At 43.0% G+C, this 23110-nt stretch overlaps 1 protein-coding gene across 1 annotated transcript in view; it reads right to left on the bottom strand.

The window, feature by feature from the left end:
- Positions 1-11173: 11173 nt before the first annotated feature.
- LOC115146011 (neuronal PAS domain-containing protein 3) overlaps positions 11174-23110 on the bottom strand; it is a 346013-nt gene continuing 334076 nt past the window's right edge. Inside the window, 4 exon segments of the mRNA XM_029687751.2 lie at positions 11174-14933; positions 14935-16024; positions 16849-16964; positions 17801-17948. Of these exon segments, the coding sequence (XP_029543611.2) occupies positions 14555-14933; positions 14935-16024; positions 16849-16964; positions 17801-17948 (1733 nt within the window). The 3' untranslated portion in view covers positions 11174-14554.

Here is a 23110-nt window from a genome sequence, read left to right on the forward strand (position 1 = left end):
CAGCTCCCGCTATCCAGCCAAGTTGATTGTGATGTATTACCTAACGTTGCCACTAATCTCAGTCAAATAAAACAAAATAAAATAAAGATGTGCTCCCGGAATGAGAAAAACAACAACATTGCTTTCATGTGAAAAGTAATATTCAAGTGGATGTCATGAAAATCAGTCCGTTGCCAGCTAGCAAAGTAGCCAGTCACATATTCCTCCCACCATGGCTAGCCAGCCAGGCCGCTTCCTCTATCAACTTTACTCTATGCGCCGGACAAAGAATGCTTTAGCCTTGGCCAGTGTTTCAAAAATCTCCCTCATAAAAGACATGAAGATATAGGAGCTGTAACTTTATCCCCTTTTTGTAGAGACAGGTTTTGATGTCCTTGAATTCAGCTATTTTCTTCACAAGATTGGCACTCAGGTCTGGGTAGAATTGTATATCTTTGCCACAGAATTTTTGGTTGATGCTCCCTCGCCCTGCACATTGCACTTTCCTTGTCTTAGTAAGGATGAAAGCACGCTATGATCGCCCTAGGCCGCTCCCCTGAGTTTGGTTTGGGGGGCGAGGGATCTGTGTGCTCAGTCGTGCTCCGGCGGCTTGTCAAAGACACCGTTACCCATCACTTCCACCAGCATGTCGGAGACAAATTTGACACCAGTCTCAATTCCCTCTATGACGACAACGTTCCGGATGTTTTCCCTTCTGGTATAATTCTCCAACAAATCTACCTTGGAAAGTAAGAGCTGTGTTGGCCGTTTTCATATGTGAGACAGCTGCCTCTAGCTCGGCAATCCACTCTGTGTTGTCAGTGGAGAAACCTTCTAGTGTAGTGAGGCGTCGCCCAAAAGTTTTGACTGTTTCTCGAAAAGCGTCAGTGGAAGTTTGGAGAGGTGCCAGCGAAGTGCTGATGAGAGGAACCATATCCTCTTTTAGGCTACTTCTTTGTTTAGCTATCTCAGCTACAAGCGTGGTCATAGACAAGGCCTCTGACTCTGCAGCAGGGCTGGTTGCGGCAGCCATTTTTTCGTTGTTTGAGTAGTTGTTTCGGCCTTCAATTATGTGTTAGTCGTAGCAGTTCTCTTCGGGTTGGTCTTGCTCAAAACTGGTGTTTTGTGGGTACTATTTAATGAAGCTGCCAGTTGAGGACATGTGAGGGGTCTGTTTCTCAAACTAGACCCTTTAATGTACTTGTCCTCTTGCTCAGTTGTGTGTTGGGGCCTCCCACTCCTATTTCTATTCTGGATAGAGCCAGTTTGTGCTGTTCTGTGAAGGGAGTAGTACACAGCGTTGTACGAGAGCTTCAGTTTCTTGGCAATTTCTCGCATGGAATAGCCTTCATTTCTCAGAACAAGAATAGACTGACGAGCTTTGTTTCTGGCCATTTTGAGCCTATAATCGAATCCACAAATGCTGATGCTCCAGATACTCAACTACTCTAAAGAAGGCCAGTTTTATTGCTTCTTTAATAAAAACAACAGTTTTCAGCTGTGCTAACATAATTGCAAAAGGGTTTTCTAATGATCAGTTAGCCTTTTAAAATGATAAACTGGGATTAGCTAACACAATGTGCCATTGGAACACAGGAGTGATGGTTGCTGATAATGGGCCTCTGTACGCCTATGTAGATATTCCATGAAAAATCTGCCGTTTCCAGCTACAATAGTCATTTACACCATCAACGATGTCTACACTGTATTTCTGATCAATGCGATGTTATTTTAATGGACAAAAAATGTGCTTTTCTTTCAAAAACAAGGACATCTCTAAGTGACCCCAAACTTTTGAACAGCAGTGTAAGTCTGAAAACCAACTAATGAGAAGTGCGTACGAAAGGCTTGGGCCCTTAATTTTAAAGAGTTAGAGTTACCCCTGGAGCAATGCTTTCTCTATTGGTGTAGACAGTGGCGATTTTAGCATGTAAATCTTGGTGGGGCAAAAAAATGTAGATATATTTTTAGATGAATGCCAACAAAGCCTCTACACAACACTAAACAATACATTAATTGCACTATAATGATGACAAACGGTGCCCATAAACAGTTAGGGCCTATACAAAGCTGTCCCAACTGGAGTGGATCCTTACCACTGCTACACCTGGCTATCAGCGGAACCTTGTCTGGCAGCGAAACAGATCATCAGCCTCACTTACTGCCTTTAGAAAAAACATAACTGATATGGCTGACTTGCTTAAACAAATGGGGTTTCAACTGACAATTGAGATGTACAAACTATGGTATAAAGGGACGACGAGCGGATAAGAGGCAATCCATAATTTCTATTAAGACATTAATGAGCGAGCTAGGACGGACATAGTGAATAAAACTATTTAGCACTTTTGAAATATACAGCTACAGAATTCAGAACATGGGCCATTCTTACAGTATTCTCCCTGTACACCAAGTCAGGACCATAGGATACATTGCATTTGAAAAGTATACCCCATCACTTTTTCCACATTTGTTATGTTACAGCCTTATTCTAAATGGATTAAATATATTTTTGCCCTATCAATCTACACACAATACCCCATAATGACAAAGCGAAAACAGGTTTTTAGAAAACAGAAATACCTTATTTACATAAGTATTCAGACTCTTTGCTATGAGACTCAACATTGATCTCAGGTGATCATCCTTAAAATAAGATGTTTCTACAACTTGATTTACATTTACATTTACATTTAAGTCATTTAGCAGACGCTCTTATCCAGAGCGACTTACAAATTGGTGCATTCACCTTATGATATCCAGTGGAACAGTAGTGCATCTAAATCTTTTAAGGGGGTGAGAGGGATTACTTTATCCTATCCTAGGTATTCCTTAAAGAGGTGGGGTTTCAGGTGTCTCCGGAAGGTGGTGATTGACTCCGCTGTCCTGGCGTCGTGAGGGAGTTTGTTCCACCATTGGGGGGCCAGAGCAGCGAACAGTTTTGACTGGGCTGAGCGGGAACTGTACTTCCTCAGTGGTAGGGAGGCGAGCAGGCCAGAGGTGGATGAACGCAGTGCCCTTGTTTGGGTGTAGGGCCTGATCAGAGCCTGGAGGTACTGAGGTGCCGTTCCCCTCACAGCTCCGTAGGCAAGCACCATGGTCTTGTAGCGGATGCGAGCTTCAACTGGAAGCCAGTGGAGAGAGCGGAGGAGCGGGGTGACGTGAGAGAACTTGGGAAGGTTGAACACCAGACGGGCTGCGGCGTTCTGGATGAGTTGTAGGGGTTTAATGGATCACCACAGACAACACTGCTACTCCTACTGCTCTCTCTTCGTCTGCCCACGTGTTCTCGCACACCCCGAGAGCTTCTGGTCAGCGGGGTGGTGGCACCGGGATCCTCATCTCTCCCAAGTGGTCATTCTCACACGTCTCGAGTGTTCAGAAAGTTAAGCTTACGTAGCAAGAATCTTATTGACTAAAATGATTAAAATGATACAGTACTGCTGAAGTAGGCTAGCTGGCAGAGGCTGCGTTGTTGACTATGTAGGCTAGCTGGCAGTGTCTGCGTTGTTGACACTACACTAATCAAGTCGTTCCGTTGAGTGTAATAGTTTCTACTGTGCTACTGTGCTGCTAATCGGGGCTAGCTGGCTAGCTAGCAGTGTTGATTACATTACGTTGCGTTAAAAGAACGACAATAGCTGGCTAGCTAACCTAGGAAATCGCTCAAGACTACACAATTATCTTTGATACAAAGACGGCTATGTAGCTAGCTATGTAGCTAGCTACGATCAAACAAATCAAGCCGTTGTACTGTAATGAAAAGAAATGAAAAATGTGATACTACCTGTGGAACGAAGCGAAATGCGACCGGATTGTTGAGTGCGGAAGTTCTGTTCGGTAGACGTTGGCTAGCTGTTGGCTAGCTAGCAGTGTCTCCTACGTTAAGGACGACAAATGGCTGGCTAGCTAACCTCGGTAAATTAAGATAATCACTCTAAAACTACACACTCTAAACTACACAATTATCTTGGATACGAAGACAGCAAAGACAACTATGTAGCTAGCTAACACTACACTAATCAAGTCGTTCAGTTGATAGACGGTGGACTAGCTAACGGTGGACGTTAGCTAGCTGGCTAGCTGCAGGGCAGTGTAGACTGCGTTAGGACGACGAAATACGATAATTACGCAATTATCTATGATACAAAGACGGCTATGTAGCTAGCTAAGAAGAAATTGCTAAGATTAGACAAATCAAACCGTTGTACTAAAATGAAATGTAATGAAATGTAATACTACCTGCGGACCGAGTGCAGATGCGACCGCTCGCTCCAACCCGGAGTCCACCTGTGGTAAATTCAATTGATTGGACATGATTTGGAAAGGCACACACCTTTCTATATAAGGTGCCACAGTTAACAGTGCATGTCAGAGCAAAAACCAAGCCATGAGGTCAAAGGAAATGTCCGTAGAGCTCAGAGACAGGATTGTGTCAAGGCACCGATCTGGGGAAGTGTACCAAAGCATTTCTGCAGCATTGAAGTTCCCAAGAACACAGTGGCCTCCATCATTCGTAAATGGAAGAAGTTTGGAACCACCAAGATTCTTCGTAGAGCTGGCCACCCGGCCAAACTGAGCAATCGGGGGGGGATGGCCTTGGTCAGGGAGGTGACCAAGAACTCAATGATCACTTTTACCGAGCTCCAGAGTTCCTCTGTGGAGATGATAGAACCTTCCAGAAGGACAACCATCTCTGCAGCACTCCAACAATCAAGCCTTTATGGTAGAGTGGCCAGACGGAAGCCACTCCTCAGTAAAAGGCACATGACAGCCTGCTAGGAGTTTGACAAAAGGCACCTAAAGGAATCAGACCATGAGAAACAAGATTCTCTGGTCTGATGAAACCAAGATTGAACTGTTTGGCCTAAATGCCAAGCGTCACATCTTGAGGAAACCTGGCACCATCCCTACTGTGAAGCATGGTGGTGGCATCATCATGCTGTGGGGATCTTTTTCAGCGGCAGGGACTAGGAAACCAGTCAGGATTGAGGGAAAGATGAACGGAGCAAAGTACAGAGAGATCCTTGATGAAAACCTGCTCCAGAGCGCTCAGGACCTCCAGGTGGGGCGATGGTTCACCTTCCAATAGGACAATGATCCTAACCACACAGCCAAGACAACGTGTCTTCGGGACAAGTCTCTCAAAGTCCTTGAGTGGCCCAGCCAACCTGACAGAGTGGCTCCCCATCCAACCTGACAGAGTGGCTCCCCATCCAACCTGACAGAGCTTAAGAGGTTCTGCAGAGAATTATAGGAGAACTCCCCAAATACAGCTGTGCCAAGCTTGTAGCGTCATACCCAAGAAGACTGTAATCAGTGCCGAAGGTGCTTCAACAAAGTACTAAGTAAAGGGTCTGAATACATATGCAAATGTGATACTTCAGTTTCTTTGATTTAAATTATTATTTTTTAATAAATTGATACAAACCTGTTTTTGCGTCATTATGGGATATTGTGTGTAGATTGATGAGGAAATAATGTCATCCATTTCAATCCATTTTCTTTAATAAAGCTGCGATGTAACAAAATGTGGAAAAAGTCAAGGGGTCTGTATACTTTCCGGATGCATTGTAAATAAAGGGGGCATATAAGCAGACAATGAAAGCTCTTACAATATTCGATGAATACATTTCTCTAAAACAGTTTATAGGCTACATGTGCACCACCAAGTCAGAACAGTAGGCTAAGTTATGAGGGGGAAAGGGACCAAATTATCATCAGGCACATGGGCTACTAACAGCTTACTATTACTTCCTTAGCTACAGTATACATATCTCCCTGGCATATTACATCATTTATGCAACAGTATGCAATACATTTTTGGACTCATCTTGTTGTGCAGTGTGCATTTGAACAGGAAGATGGCGCGGCAGTCCTTCTTGAGGGAAAATGTTGTCATCAAGGTCTGTTGGAGCAAGTTTTTTAACTCACTGAAGTCTGAGATTTCCCAGCTCCGAGTTTCCAGTTGTTTTGAAGGTTGCAGAAGTCATGCTGGATTGACAGCATGGACAATGTATTCAACTTTTTAGGCTAAACAAACCATCAGAGCTCCGTTGTTGTCTTAACATGCTTGTGCCAACATTATCTTAGCCTACAATGCAAAACAAAGCTCACCTCTTTTAACAAAAAGCCCGGGGTTGAAACAGCCAGCTGTCTTCTTCTCTGTCCTTGAGCTGAGGTAATAGCTGTGGTGCTCACCTGCATTGCGTCAAAAGAGTTTCCCCACAATGAATAAAAATGTTTTTACGGTAAATTAACAAAGATGTAAATAACTAATTCACTCATGCTGAATTCAACCTTTTCTGGCCCATGGTGTTGCATGTGAATATTTATCCCTTTAAGCTTGGAAAAGAGACCCTTAAACACAGACTTGGACCACACACCCACTCCACTGAATAGCAGGCTAGTGATTTCTTTGCAGCACTTGCAGTTAGCCACTGATTCAGCTCATTGTTGAATTTATAATTTACAACTTGTTGTGTTATGTTCACGACGAGGACCGATACATTTTATCTATAATTTCTCTTCACATGACAAGATTCATTGTATGCCAACATTGATACAGTTAGGCCTGAAAGCAGTTAGAAAAGTATTCTAAAAATACCCAGACCCTAGACCGGCTGAGGCTATCCCCTCTCTCCTCGAGTTGGGATTAATGCACAATGATTTTGAGTTTGATTCCAAACATTACTTGCAGGTTTCGGGTACTCAGATGGGTAAGCTTGGGTTTGCACCTGCATATGCCAACATACATGGCCATTGGGCACATACTGTCTTTCCCAAGGGCAAGTAACTACCCTCCCTATACTTAGATTATATTTTTGGAATTTGGTGCCACCCAGTGGTGGATTTGGAGGATTTTATAGACACTGTGGCCTGTTCTCAATTAGATTTGCTCAACTCCCGCGTCCTCTGTCCTCTCTCGCATTCTTTTGAAAAAGGTCAAAGGTAATCGAGGAGAGGCAGCAGGGAGATTGAACAGGATGAAAATGAGCTTGTATGAAATGAGAAGCTTGCGCATCAGTTTACAGGGGTGGATCCCAAAATAAGAGAGAAAACAGCTGATTCAAAGGGGTGTGGCAGATATCAAAACTATTCTGCAGTAGGATACACTTGTGGTTTCTCGCTAAAAGGAGGGTATCGAGGAGGGGAGGACCATTTTCCGTTTACTTACTAACGAATTTACACACTCCTCGTACTTACTAACGAATTGACACATTCCTCGTACTTACTAACGAATTGACACACTCCTCGACCATTTGACCGTCCACTTATTGGTTTCAGGTTTACAGAGGAGAGAGGACAGAGGATGGACTTTTTTTTCCAAATGAAAAAAAGATCTCTGAATGGGTATCACCCTTCTATCAACATTAATTATAACCTACAACCCGAAAATATGACATTTTCTTGAGACAATAAAAGGCCACTCTAAAATGTGCAGTTTTGTCACACAATGCCACAGAAGTTATGAGGGAGCGTGCAACTGGCATGTTGACTGCAGGAATGTCCAACAGAGCTGTTGCCAGATAATTGACTGTTAATTTCTCTACCATATGCCGCCTCCAACTTCGTTTTAGAGAATCTTGCCGTACCGGCCTCACAGCCAGCAGACCACGTGTTAACATGCCATCCCAGGTCCTCATCATCCGGCTTCTTCACCTGCGGGATGGTCAGAGACCAGCCACCAGGACAGCTGATGAAACCAATGTGTATTTCTGTCTGTAATAAAGCCCATTTGTGGGGAAAAACTTATTCTGATTTGCTGGACCTGGCTCCCCAGTGGGTGGGCCTATGCCCTCCCAGGCCCACCCATGGTTGCGTCCCTGCCCGGTCATGTGAAACTGACCAGTCATGTGAAACCTAATCCATAGATTAGGGTCTAATGAATTTATTTCAATTGACTGATTTCCTTATATGAACTGTAACTCAGTAAAGTCGTTGAAAGTCGTTTATTTCTTTGTTATACATATAAAGTGGGCAAAACAGCGCATAGATCAACTTGGTAGCCAGGTTCGGGGCTACAGAAGCTTGGGGTTCCAAATTTCAGGACATACAATTAAAATTTGGAGTAACGGCACAGCTATTTATAGCCTACATCACTGTGTAAAAGGGGCTGAAATGATTGCCATGTTGATATGATTTTCAGGTTGCTTCCATATGACTGGTTTCACATTCATCTCTAGCGATCATAAGGAAAAATCATCTAAAATCATTTTTATTTGTATTTACAATTTCCTTTTCCAAACAGATGACTCATTTACCTAGCACCTATCAATTTATAGATTCCAGCGCATTGAAAATGGTGTTATTTCTATCAGAAAAAGTATATGTTTTTCCACTTGAAACCGACAGGTGTTCGACTTTATTCATGGTTTCCTTGTACGTAAAGGTGGAGGAATTATGAGGGGATTAAGTAAAGGTCAGAATATGGCATGTCTATAGACACAACTCTGCCACACCTCCATTTCTATGATCTCCACCCCAAAGAAATGAATAGCTGCCTGTCACATGCGTTACCTCATGCTTAAATTCACGGTCAGAATACAGGTAGAGAGAGAACAGCATAAAAAGGGAATAAAGTTCAATTTACGTGCACGTAACTCTGGTCTGAATTACCCCCTGTGTGCGCTGAAAGATTGCAATAAAAATAATCTCAACAGTAGACCTGCATTAATTCAAACATTCCCTCTGTGAGGCGAATGAATTTACTGAAACATAAATTATCCCTGTATTACCAAAATGGATTGAATAGTGTCTAGGTGTTGGTCTTACTTACAGTATAGTGTATGTACACATTTTTCACACATGTAGACACTGGTATTGTGCTGGAGATAATGACAATTTGGTTGAAAAGGGGTGAAATTGCCCTTTAAGCTCTCAAATGAGCTAACTGAGTGTTCTAAAAATTCTATTGAAATAGATCTAGGGTAACTAGCCTACCATATAAATTGCATATTGTAAATTGGCACAAACAGTGTTTGAGTATTTATCTTCATAAATCAAATTCAAACAATTTGATACATGTTTCCACCTTAGAGTTATCAGGGCCGGCTCTTGCCTTTTGGGGGCCCGTAAGTGAGATTTGGTTTTAAAGCAAATTTCCTGCAATTCCACACTTTTTGCCACGACTTTATGCCGTGTTAATGATGTCTGCGTGCCCGGTCGGTATTTGGCCATGATTATTACAGATCGACTAACTTACCAATCTAAAAATGGTTACCTGACATGGGTAATTGAGTGACTATCAGTGACTGACATAACAAGAGAAAAACTGCTGATGCACAACCACATTTTCTACTACTCTAACAGTAAGTTGAGACCCCGACTGAGTTATAATAAAAAATACAAAATAAATGCTTATGTCGCTTATGCCTGGAGTCGGCCCTGATAGTTATGGGTTCATGTTTTATGCGTATGTGCAATTTTCCTTGATGGTTGTGAATAATGCAAGGAGAGTTTCATAACTTTGACCGAAATATACAAATTGTAACCAAGGGCAAAGCAATGAAATTGTAATGAAACTAATGAAAAGGAACTTCGTTTTAAACTCTCCTGTTTGTGCAGTGATTTTCTCTGCTCATTGAAAAGGGTTGCTCTATCAGTCTAATGGGTGATCTTTCTGGTGTACACACAGAACACTGTGAAATTCTAAATCAGAATCAGAAGGCTGGACTGGTTGGATGAGTTCTGAGATGGACAGCTTGAGGTCATTAGAGAATCTTCAGGTTCATAGTTTCTCTCTGCCCTGTGATCTATCATTCATAACCCTCATTTAAAATAGTGTAAAATATTTAAAATGGGCTGGATTGCCTTTTCGGGCTTCTGCTATGATATGACCTCTTCTCCTCACCGCTGCCTGAAATCATGACAGGAAGATTGACAGATGGGCAGCAGTTTGTGCTTGACATACAGACCGACAAATATCATAGAGAACAGACTGACAGACTCGTTGTCCATATAGCTATGCAACATGGTGCTAATCAAGGGATATGTCTGTCAATTGATAGATGCAACAAATATATTTACAACGATCTTCTGCCCATATATTTGCACATCAAAACGGGTTCAGTATGAAACAGCCTTTAAATCGAGGGTCTCACATTCAAATGATCATGGGGCCAACATCAGTCTTGCTGTTCTCATTAGGGGCCTTTATAATTTACCAGGTGTGACACCTAAAAAACTGTTACCGGATTTTTTCGAAACACCAGCTGAGATAAAAGAAGCACTCAAAATGTTCATACCATTTACTGCATTTATTACAGATGTCGTTAGTAATTTATCACATTTAATATGAAAAATGAACTCAACAGATTATGCTCATTACAAAATCACCAATGGAGAGACAGTTGATGACATGGGCATCCTTTTTCTAGACAGGCCTTGTCGGCAATAACTGGGGAAAGTGTTTAAAATGTTCTACACATTTATTTTCTGCCGCTTAGTCTGGTTGTCTCATTACTCGGATCAAACATACAGTATCTCCGGATAACTATGGCATTCAATAAGACGTCAGTGTTTTCAATGCATTTCCACTAGCTGCATTTCGCTCTAGGCCTAATGGGCAAACAAAATGAGACAAAAACATTGTAGAGGATATAGCTAGTTTGAAAGACAGTTTCAGCTTTAAACTGGTATTACACCACAGTGACATTGACAAGATAGTCAGATTGTCTGTCCAAGATAATGATGTGTGTGTGTGAGTGTTATTCCATGTGATGATAGTCACTTCATTTGTCTTGTTGTTAAACAGTCTTTCGGTCATTATCACAGTATTGTCTGTCCATGGGTGAGCTAACATCATACTGTACGTTTCAACAAACAGTACTAGCTGCACTCTGATTGACCCTCTGCGCAATCATATAACGATGTGATCCATCAGACTACATGAAATCATTAACAGAGTCCTCTGATTGGAGGGGGATGAACCTGGCGTATCCAGGACTGCGGTCTGACATAGCTACCGTTACGGCAGGAGTGTTGAGTGTGAACATACCTGAATGGATGTCCCAGCAATATTCCCACAACATAGTTTCCAACTAGGAAAAGCATTAAAGACCAGTACACATTCTTTTTTTTTTCAAGCAAGATCAGAAAAGAAAGGCATAAAGAGAGAAATAAAAATTGAGGCAGCTCACTGAGGTGTGGGATAGTCATTGCGATGGTTGAATAAAATAAATGATGCCAGATGTGAACAGATCCAAGAGAAGTTTATTATGAATATGGCACATGTAAGATGGTAAAAAATACTTGTTACAGAAAGAACAACCATGTATGTATGACATGTTTCTTTGAAACGGATGGAAACCTACAAAAGTATAAAATAACCCTGTTGTAAAATGAAGTATGTACATTTCTGAAATTGCAGCATTATTCATGGTAAATGAAAATAAAAATATGTTTTTCAAAATGTTTTAAAATAAGCCAGGCACTCAAAGTTAGCTTCAGTTAGTTATGTGTTTTTTCTTCAAAGAAAAAAAGAAAACAAATAAAATAATAAGTGTACCATCGTTTTCTCTTTTTAATATTTTAATTTGTTTGTATTTAGAATTTATAACACTGTTAACACTGATACTAAGAGAATCCCCTTCTCCTGTAGTATTCATCTACTTGGCACCAAGTTCCTCATAAAAGAATCTGTATAATTGTACAAGAAATAGTTAAAAACACGGACACAGTCTTCACAGGTAATGGAGTGATTTTTCATATTTTAATTTTAAACACTATTTATCTGACAGTAGCTGAGATTAGTTTAAGTCTAAATCACCAGCAATTCATTTTGACACAACACAGTCACAGAGACATTAAAACAGCTCATCCTGCTGTTCTGTTGTAACATATAGGTGTATTTCCTGGTCCGTCCACAGTGTCTGTTTTAAGTGAGCTGCCCTCGACCCGACAGTCTCCCACTCTCACCCTGCTTCGCAACGTCGTAGAAAACACTAACATCTAGGATAGAATCAATCTCAAGTGGTGACACTACGCTCTCCTGCAACCATTCCACCGTTCCAACCAACCGACCCCCAATTTTTGTTCTTTTTTTAAAAACACATTTATTTCATGACCTGGATTTGAGTAACAACACATCTTCACAGAAACCACAGACACTGTTTCCTGATGTAGGGGAGTAGCCTGATTCATTTCAAAAGACAAAGGCTCCCCCTCCCTTTGCTGGACAGACTAAAAAACACTGAACGTTGAGACAAAGCTGCTGGACCGAACAAAATGAAGTAAACCAAACAATCAACTTAATTAACATGCATTTCCAAAACACCTAGCTATAAAAATAGATTTATAGTGCGAAATATTTTTTCTTTTCATTTCTTTAGAAATCTTTAAAATTGTTTATTGTCCTGAAATGCTACCGTGATCTTTTTGTCCTGTAAGTTGCAGGGTCCTTGAAGTCAACAGGTTTGGTGGAAACCAATGAAATACACCCAATGCATACAAGAAGCACAAAGGACTCTGGGAATGTTTCACAACTGAGGCTTTTATGGTTCCAGTCTAGAAGATACATCTAAATGCTACTTTAGCTTTTTGTTGTCATTTTTCGTAGTGTAGGTAAATGCAAGCTGGAAACTGTAATCCCAGAATTCCTCAGTGGCAAAAAAATGGCTCCTTAAACCTTTGAGCTAGTTAAGAGACTTTGATCTCTGAGAGAAAGAGAGGTCTGTAGACTACACAACAGCAAAGCAACAGCAGAAACAGAAAGAAATACAGACAGAAGGAAGCAGCAAAAGGTGACGCTACATTGGAAGGCCACCACACGAAATCCACTAACCTCCACGGGTCCACTAAGACTGCAGAGGAGACGGAGAGGGTTACACACGTTCCCTGTCCAACCCCAGACTACAGATAAAGCACAGAGAAGACAAAGGACAAAACGGCTACATCAGCTCAGTATATACTGCATATAGTAACACACACTGAAATCGCTATGGAGACTGACAGCCAGTGACACTTACACATTGTACACGTTTACGGTTATCACGCTTGGTAATAGATGACTTGATGGACGGCTGTCAAAAGATGAAGTGACAGTTTTTCCATTTTATTACTATTTTTTTTAAACAACAATCACAGTGTTCTTAACACCAAACTGTGAAATAACTTTTTTTTGGCAACAGAGAAAAAATGTGGGAATTAAAAAAAAAACTCATATTCCGTTTGATTGAAATGCATGTCCTTATTACAATCTCCTTGATATGTGATTTCAGAGAGTCCAACAATGGCTGATGGAAGAACAGATTTGGGAGACTGTTGTTGATAGTAGTGAGGTTTAGGATGGAAGAGAAAGAGGAAGGGTAGAGTAGAAAAAACAATTGACAGAAGCCGGTCAAAGTTAAACATTCATTTTTCAAGTTAATGACGCAAATTAGCCTCAGTTACACTGAGAAAAAGTGATCTAGTTTTGAAAAAATACAACCAAACTCAACTTGCTCCATATAGGTATATTCTATCCTTCGGGCCCAATCCGACCGAGCCTTTCAAACAACTTGACTGAGGGGAGTAGTAATGAGCATGAAAATATGTTGATTAGAGGTTTGACTTTACCGAAGGAAGGAAATCTCCCCAGCTGTCACTCAATCACTCATCTCTGAGAGAGAGCTGTGGAACAGAATAACCTACATCAGCCTGCTGAAGGAGGGTAGTAACTAGATGGAACAGTAGCACCATGGAACTGCAGAGAAGGCGTGCATCCCAAATGGCACCCTATTCTCTATATAGTGCACTACTTTTGATCAGAGCCATATAGGCCCTGGTAAAAAAAAAAGTGGCGCACTATAAAGGGAATAGGGTGCCATTTGAGACAAAACCGAGGAAATGGAACCGGGAGAATACTCATATCTCGTACTGACCTGTCTCGTGTTCCAAAGTCCTGGGATTTGTAGTAACATTCTATTCACAGGTCAATACCCGGCTGAAATTGCTTTTTTAATGCTTGATTTGCAAGTTAAATCTGAGCTATAAAAAAAAAAAAATCAAAATTAATTCTAAAATAGACAACTATTCCCTCATTATGAAATAACTTTCAAATCTCTTTCTTTTAAGGTTATGTCTATGACCATGTCAAACAGGGACCATCCTTTTGTCTTCGTCAACCTTGATCACATCAAGATGTGGAGCAAAACCATCCAAGGGGTTTCTTTCCATAGAAATATCTTTTCCGCCATCACCCTTAAATACACTAGGCATCTTCATAAAGATGCAACATAATCAACTCAAATAAAAAGTCGTTTACCCAAGACTCCAGTAGGAGACCAACGGTAATATGAATTCTCTGTAGGCAAAAAGGAATTCTTTACAATAAAGAATAGTTCGTTTAGTTTGATCAGAGAAAATGTCCATCGTACTGTAAGAGGAGTAGGAAGAGGGCGAGAGATTGATAGAGTGGGAGTCAGTAGAGAGAGCGAAAAGATAGAAAGACAAGGAGCCATTCATTTCTATTATATAAGCTCGTTTGCTCAAATTCAAAGTGCTAGAATATATTTATTTTCCACTTGAAACACAGTCTTATGCCTCAACGAGTCTCTGACAGTTGAACACAGTAATATGGTCTTGGTGTTTTGCTCTAATCTTCTTTGCGCTCCAGAGTTTGTGTGGTGTGTATCCCGTTACTGTAGACAGGGAATGGAAGAGTAGAGAACAGTCCCTCTGCCGTGGTGAATACATTGGCTGCTGGCATCTGGGTGAGGCTGGCGCCGGACACGGCACCGCCAAAGGGGCCAGCCATGTTGAGCCGGTGGACGTGATGATACAGCATCTCCATGGGCGTCTTGGGGTCGATGCCGAAGCCGGGGCTACCGTTGACATCCACAAAGTTCATAGCGTGGGCAACGTTGTTGGGCAACAGGTTGGCGCCTGCCTGCATGGCCAAGGTGACGTCGGCGGGGGCATAGCGGATGGTGCCAGTGGTGTACACCCGGGAGGCGGCAGTGCTGGTCGTGGCGGGTGCCGGTGACCCGGTGGACCAGAGGAAGCACCACGTTCCCAGCCTGCAACCTTTGCAGGGCCTCCAGGTCGCTGGTGTACAGCAGGGAGGAGGAGGAGTTGGAAGTGGTGGGGGTGCCCTGACCCTGCTGCTTGTCGCGCGGCGAGGCTGAGAGGGGTGGGGACAGGGGGTCGGAGGAGGAGCCAGAGCTGGAGGGAGGGGCCAGGCTGGCCACGCTGGAGGCTGAGGAGGGGGCGCTGCTGTTACCGTTGAAGGAGGGGGGTACGCCCTTCCTGGTTCCTCCACCCCCGCCGCCTCCCTCTGTTCCTGGGGGAGTGAGCACTGAGTCTGGGATGGAGACCTGCAGACTGCCAGGCTGTGGGGAGGGAAAGGTGTCGTGGGTTGGGACGTGCTTCGTCATGCTGTAGGGGGACTCATTCCTGGAGATCTCCCTGTTGGGAGGGTAGTTCCAGATGCTGCTGTCGTTGTCGAAGTTGATGGGCTCGGACATTTCTGTTTTGATCTTGAGCACGGATGCACTGGCAGGGGAGGGGGGCAGCAGGAGGGGGGCGTCCCCCCCCAGGGTGGGGTGGTTCATGGTGCCAGGGCTGGTGGTGGCAGAGGAGAGGCGCAGGCGTCTAGAACGACTACCGTCCCACTTCTGCTTTTTCCTCCTCTTCTTACGCTTCTGCTGCTTGCTGGCGGCGGGGACGGCGAGCATCTCAGTGGCCCTGTCACAGTCTTTAACGCTGTCGTCGTCATCATCATCCTCCTCATCATCGTCATCATCTTCCTCTTCTTCAGAGGAGGACGGCGAGTTGTGCAGCTCCACTCTTCCATCTCTATCTCCGTAGTGCTCCACCTTGATGTGCAGGCCCCCCAGTCGGCCTAGTCGCCTCTCCTTGGTCTCCAGCTCGCAGTCGCTGGGCTCCAGGTCGTCCTCGCTCTCCTGGCTCTCTGGGTTGGAGGAGCTGTCTCCCTCCTCCTGACGCCTCATCTCCTGCTCTGAGGACGACTGGCCCTGCTGCTGCTTTTTACTGTCTGTCTCCGGGTCCTCGCTGTTCTCAGTCTGGTTCCCCTTCCCGTCCGACTTCGAGTTCTCGTTGTCTTCTGGGAGAAAGATGCCGTTTAGTGTGCAAACCTGAACAGTACTCAAATATATAATAATTATATGTCTAAATAGCCACTGTTTTGGAAATGAAATAATCTTTCATGCAGTTTATTTAGCTTTTTAAAAATGATTTTGGTATAGATGATATTCAGATATATGTATAATTCCCATCATCACTCAATTTGAAGCCTGCACTTCTTTACTTCCCAAAATACCATGGTGTTCTACTGCTGTTATACTGTCTGTCTGTCTGTCTGTCTGTCTGTCTGTCTGTCTGTGGTGTTGGCTTGGCACCCGATCACCCCTTGGATACTGGAGCAGTGGAGCTCTCCAACCGTACTGTCAGAGTGAGGAGGACTCGCTACCCAGCAGCAGCTGGCATGGGTCACAACTCTCACCATGCACGCTGGCATAGGGGGCACTGAGGGAGGCCTGGTGCCAATGGCCAATATGCTGGCACTTCCCACAGACTGTCACCCAAAATCATCCTCTCCTATCCTGCCCCCTCCTCCCCCTTGTCTGTATTCTGTATTTGAACAAAGCTGTGTATAGTCCTGCAGCTTGTATATATCTAAACAGTAGTGCTGGCTGCTACCTAAATAAACATCTATCTTAGGCCAGGTTATAGTGTCAAGCACTGTCAAGCAACTGTTGATGTACAGTATATATGCTATTTAGCAGACGCTTTAATACAAAGTGACTTACAGTCATGCCTGCATTCATTTGACATATATGTAAGCACCATGCTCTACCGACTGAGCCACACAAGACCAGAAAATTACTTTATTAATACAATTATATTGATTGATTGACGGTACCGTACCAGAGTTCTCCTTGGACTCGGACTCAGAGTCGGACGTCTCTGAAGACTCAGAGGCTTTCTCTGGAAGGTTGGGTAGCTGGGCGATGTCCATGGGCGTGTCCTTGTACTCTGGATTACTGCAGGAGATGGACAATACAGGAAGGAAGTCATTGTCTTTGCCAATAGAGAATTGAAAACAGATTCCTGCCAGGGATTGCACAGCACACAGCGTTTGCCATTCTCCTCGTGTTCTGATTGATCCAGCTGTCCCTAAAGCATAGCCCCTCGCTCTCTGGCTCTCACAGCTGCTCTATGGGCCTGCAGAGGTGAGGAACAATTAGGAAGGCAATTGAAAAGATAAATCTAATACAGTTGACGAAATAGTTTTTTTTCTTCCCTGTGCTGGTAGCTAAATTCAATTAGAAAAATTACAAAAACAACATCTCAATCACTTTAGAGTGCTGACATAATTCTACAATGATCAATTCAGTGATGCCAATGGCAGAAATCATTTACAATGACAGTGCCTTACAGAAAACTAATACTGGCAGAAGTATTCCATTATCCTCGTATGACAAATTGGCAGCTATAGAATAGATGTACTACAACTATGCTTAAACAATTGGGGGGTGCAACATGTGAATAGGAATTCACAAGTATGCATGGTTAAAATACTGAAATGATTCAAATAACTTTTTAATTATGTCCCATTGGTTGAAAAATGAAAAAAAAAAAACATATATAATGAAAACTGAATCAATGCTTGTGTTTGCTTCCTGGTGTAGCTGTGTGTGCTTCCCAAGTCACACCCTATTCCCTATACAGTATAGTGCATTACCTTTGACCAGAACCCTATGGGCCCTGGTCAAAAGTAGTGCACTACATAGGGAAAATGGTGCCATTTGGGAAGCAGACTGTTTCTGTGCGCTGGCTGGCATGTTTTGGGTAGTTCACAGATGGAGCCCTGCCTTACCTGAGTACGTAGTTGACCCAGATTATGTTCTTTTCATTGGCATTCTTGGCATTGATGGCGATGGTGGCACTGGACTGGATCCAGATGTACCCACCGTTCTTCTGGATCCAGCGGTAGTACTTGGTCACACACTGTCCCTTGTTTATCACTGGGGGTGGAGAGGAATAGAGGAATAGAGGAGAGAGGCGAGATACGAGAGGGGCGAGAGGAGAGGATGGGAGAGAGATGGAGAGGGGAGATGAGAGAGAAGAGAGGGGAGAGGAGAGAGATGGAGAGGGGAGAGGAGAGAGAAGAGAGGGGAGAGGAGAGAGATGGAGAGGGAGAGAGGAGAGAGAAGAGAGGGGAGAGGAGAGAGATGGAGAGGGGAGAGGAGAGAGATGGAGAGGGGAGATGAGAGAGAAGAGAGGGGAGAGGAGAGAGATGGGGGAGATGAGAGAGAAGAGAGGGGAGAGGAGAGAGATGGAGAGGGGAGAGGAGAGAGAAGAGAGGGGAGAGGAAAGAGATGGAGAGGGGAGATGAGAGAGAAGAGAGGGGAGAGGAGAGAGATGGAGAGGGGAGATGAGAAAGAAGAGATGGGAGAGGAGAGAGATGGAGAGGGGAGAGGAGAGAGGAGAGAGATGGAGAGGGGAGAGGAGAGATAAGAGAGAGACCATCAGGTGGCATCCAACAGCTGTGAGAGGGGCTGTGCTGCTCTCTGTTCTACCTACCATCATTAATCAACTTCTCTGACTGGCTAAAACAGGAACGGGGATGTGTACTTGGTTGCACAGGGCACACTATTAAATACCTCAGAGGACAGTGTGTGTGCTGATCTGGAAACAAACGATAAGGGAAAGATGTGTGCATACGTAATATGGGACCACTTATGAATAAATTAGTGCATCATGGTGAAATATATATATCCGTTGTAACAAATGCAAAGATATCACTACATATGTGTGTGATTTCAAACAATGTACAGCGTTTAACTAGTTCGTTAGTTAGTGATTGCGCTTGTATCTATGGGTCTTGATTTAGGGTTCGGCATAAGGTTAGTGGTATATTTATCGGGTAGATGCTCAAAATGATATTGCTGGTGATAGAAAGTGCTTTCTAAAGAAATATTGTGCGTTTGTTTTCCGACCCAGGACTCTGACTGTATGCATGGAGGCTGGCTGCAGTGAGCCTCGCCCACCACCAAGGGGCACTGTGACTCTGCAGCTACCAGCTACCTAACTACACTACTCTACACTGCTGGCTATGTCCTTGTCTGCCTGAGCATAAGTGAAGACGCTCTGGTGGTTGCAATAAATTTGGCTAAATTAACCGCTGATTGGTTATCTCAACCAATATGTATCTGCATTAATCATGGCTCTCTAAAACTGAAACAGTCAGAATGTGAGCGAGGTAGTAAATTCATATTCTTAGTTTAATTACGGCTACAAATAGCTTCTACCATAAAAATAGTTCCATGGGGGGGGGGGGGGGGGGGGGGGGTGATGATTTATATAAAAAGAAGGCCAGTAATTAAAAACTATTAGGAACTAATAGCATTGTTTAAGAAACCATCCCAAGGGTTCAGAAAATTTACTTTAGATCACTGACTGCTTTCCTTTCCTATACATATATAGAATTAGAGGACAAGATAGAGGGAATTGAAATAAAAAACACTTGTTTTGCTTTCCAACCAACTAAGGGTAGTACAGAGGAGGTATACTGTAGTGTTTAACCTTGCTCTCATCTTCATAGTTTATTCTACGAGTTAACAAGGATTTGTTGTATAATGTGCTACATTTTAAAAGGGAGATGGATAAACAACATGTATATTAGTTTCAGTTGAATAGTCATTCATGATTATCTGAATACCAAAATATTGATTCAAACTGCAACTACAATATTTGAGAAAGGTGGTTGAAATATTTTTGAAATAATTCAGAATTTGTTAACTTTATACCGTATCTACTGTGATCATATTGATTATTAATATTGGTTAAGGCACATTTTTTTTTCTATCCAATTATTGCCATATTATTTAAGATAACAAAAAAACATTTTTCTAACCATAACCCTAATCAGGTAAATAACTTGACAAATCAAGTATACAAGACAAACTGTAAATCCTACAGTCATATTCTGATCTTAGTGAGTTTTGACCAGGCCTTGCACCTCTACAGCCAGTGTACTGGACCTCTGAATCTCTCTGCCTTTGAACCCGAGACACACCAGATCTCTCTCATCTGCATTAGCATCAATACACTCCACCCCTGGCTTCCCTGGTACCACGTCTTTGCAGGTGAGGCTTATTTTTTAACCCCTTTCAGTTACAGTGCCATTAAATCAATCAGGGGTCTGCTTGCGACTATTGATTTAGTGTTAATGAAGGCCAGTGTTTTCCGGTGCCGGAGTCGTCCGCTAGCTTTTGGAGGCATTAAAAGGAATACGGGCCCTTTAATCTGTCTCTCTCTCCTGCAGCCCCAGGCATGCCTGTAGGATGGCTTCTGTGAGCCTCTTCTCTCCCTCTCCTCTCTTCTCTTCCTGTCCTTCAGTTTGTTTTAATCACTTGGATTCTTTCCATAATGGTGGCTACCTTTCAGATACCCTTTACCCAAAGTGGCCCGGCTTGCAACGAGGGGTGTCACCGTCATATAAAAGTATGTAATTTACACCCGTGAAATTGCTTTATGGAAAAGTCCTTGCAGTCCATCAGGGTATTATCGTAAAGGCAACCCTTTTATGAATGAGAGAGGAGACGGGGGGGGGGGGGTGTTCTCTTCTCCACCGGGTTTTAGATTTTTGTCTAGCTTCACAAGAAAATTCTGCCTGTTGTGGTGAGGTGGTGTACGTCATGCTTTTCGAGGAACATTGCATTGTGTAAGCCGAAAGCTACTGTTTACCAAAGCTTTGAAATCACAGCAACTTTTGCCTGTGTCTATTCAACATTTCAGCTGTATTTTTCAGTATCTGTAGAGTCTGCTTTTAAAGTCTGCTAACAAGTGAGCTGAGTTGGTTTCATTAGAGTCGGTCTGAACTAGTCTTAGGAGACAGTTTCTGGTAGTATGCCTGGAGGCGGATGGCTTAAGTCCTCTGAGATTTAAGTTCTTTCAGCTACAGTATCCTCTCCAATCTCGCTCTCCCTACCTCATGAAAATCATCTCTTTTCCCCAAGTCTGATATAACAGAGACACCCAAAGCCATTTGTTCCTGCTGTATATGCGTCAGTTCATGTATCAGATAATCTGACTAATGCAGGTCTTGTCTTAACATCTATCTTTTTAGAATTAATTAAAAAAAAAAAAACTTTTCAGTCGTGCCTCATGCTTAGAGAAGTGAAGTATGAACTGTAGCAATGTACACAGTATAGACTTACTGTATATGAAATGGAGTCGATCTGATTGGTTCGTACTCCTAGGATATGCTATGAATAAAAAGTCGAGCGACTAAATGGCCATATTATAAAGCTTTGGACAAAAGCCAATTCATTTAAACACCTTCTCCAGTCTAGCTCACTTATGACCTCGTGTCTAGAGAGTTGGCCAAGTGGAATAATATCTTACATTTCCTCCAGGCCACGTGACCTTGTCACCCTGTCTGATCTGCTCACAGTGTGCATTTGTCTTCAGCTGATTGTTGCAATTCAGACCAACTTCCAAAGAATCGAATACCTATGAACACCCTCTTCATAATGCATTATCAGCACATTTATGATGCCCAATGACCTATGATGCACGACGTAGGTGCTAATAGCTGCTCATGAACATCTGCAACTACATTCTTGTTCAGTTAGTTATCCTCATACAGGCCACGTTATCATTAGATATGGGGTGATAATGTCACTGACGATGATAATGCTGGGAATATTTCACTGATGATGATAATGATGGGAATATGTCATGATGAAACCATAAATAGAAAATAGGAATTTAGCAAAGTCGTTATTTTGTCCGGGAGAATTGAGAGACCTTAGTTTTCCGAATCCCAATTGATCAAATCATTCCCATGGCTTTCTTCTCTAACAGTAGATACAGTATAATATACCTTGATGAAATCGATATCGAATCCACTAACGGCCATACTAAGGGGACAAACATTGGAAATTAGTGCACACTTAAGTGCGATGCTGCAATTCATCTGACTTGTTCATTCCACGTGTCAATATTTAAATTGCATCCGTCACTAACTCAAACATAAACTATTCAATAAATATACTGAACAAAAATATAAACGCAACATGAAACAATTTCAAAGATTTTACTGAGTTACAGTTCATTTAAGGAAATCAGTCAATTGAAATACATTTATTAGGCCCTAATCTATGGATTTCACATGATCAGGGGTGCAGCCATTGGTGGGCCTTGGCAAGCATAGGCCCACCCACTTGGCAGCCAGGCCCACACACTTGGCAGCCAGGCCCACCCACTGGGGAGCCAGGCCCAGCAAATCAGAATGAGTTTTTCCCCACTAAAGGGCTTTATTACAGACAGAAATCACCCCTTATTTCAGCTCATGAAACATGGGACCAACACTTTATATGTTGCGTTTGTTCAGTGCAAATAAATGAAATAAATATTTAGCAGCATTGCACACTCAACCAATTCCAAGCCAATGCACTGACTGTAAGTTGATTAAAGCCTGGGTGGAGCATCAGATGTAATAGATAGGAGACAGCCAGGGGTAGCTGGAGATATGCAATGGTGGAGCCACTGTTTGCTGCTACTGCCTAGCCTGCTGCCTCAATCTGCCTGCCTAAGCCTGTCTTATCAATGCGATCCATGGGCAACACTCCCTCTCTAACTCTCCCTCTGCTGGGTTTCAAATCAGCCGCTAATGGACCCAATCTGGTGCCTTTTTAAGGCGAAGGGACAGTTCCATGCAGCAGTAATTGTGCTCTAATTCAGTTGAACTCCCAATATCTAATCAGACGGCTCCAAATTCCCTGGCCGAGGAGGCAACCCCAAGGACACTCGTTCTACCTGCCCGGCAAACACCTAATAAAGCAAGGGAATTTACACCCTACAATCCAGCATACAGCACGAAGGGAAAACCCAGGACGCAGCTGAGCTCACGGGACTCCAAAAATGTCAGCCTGCCTAGTACTGAATCCACGTCGCAAAGCCCAATGAAATGGTGCACTGCTCACGCAACGCCTCCTCAGTTTTTACCAGCCACAGTAAAGGTTTAATTGGCGAAACAAACATAGCAAATCATGGCACGTTTTGGGAAAATAAGGTCAAATAAGCAGAGCGTACCTCGTGCCATGGGCTATAAAAACTGCTCAGTCGGGGTAAAGATGCAAAGACATCTTACAAAGATGACCGCCACTCTTAAAGTAAA

This window comes from Oncorhynchus nerka, linkage group LG18, assembly GCF_034236695.1.
Source record: "Oncorhynchus nerka isolate Pitt River linkage group LG18, Oner_Uvic_2.0, whole genome shotgun sequence".
Taxonomy (NCBI): domain Eukaryota; kingdom Metazoa; phylum Chordata; class Actinopteri; order Salmoniformes; family Salmonidae; genus Oncorhynchus; species Oncorhynchus nerka.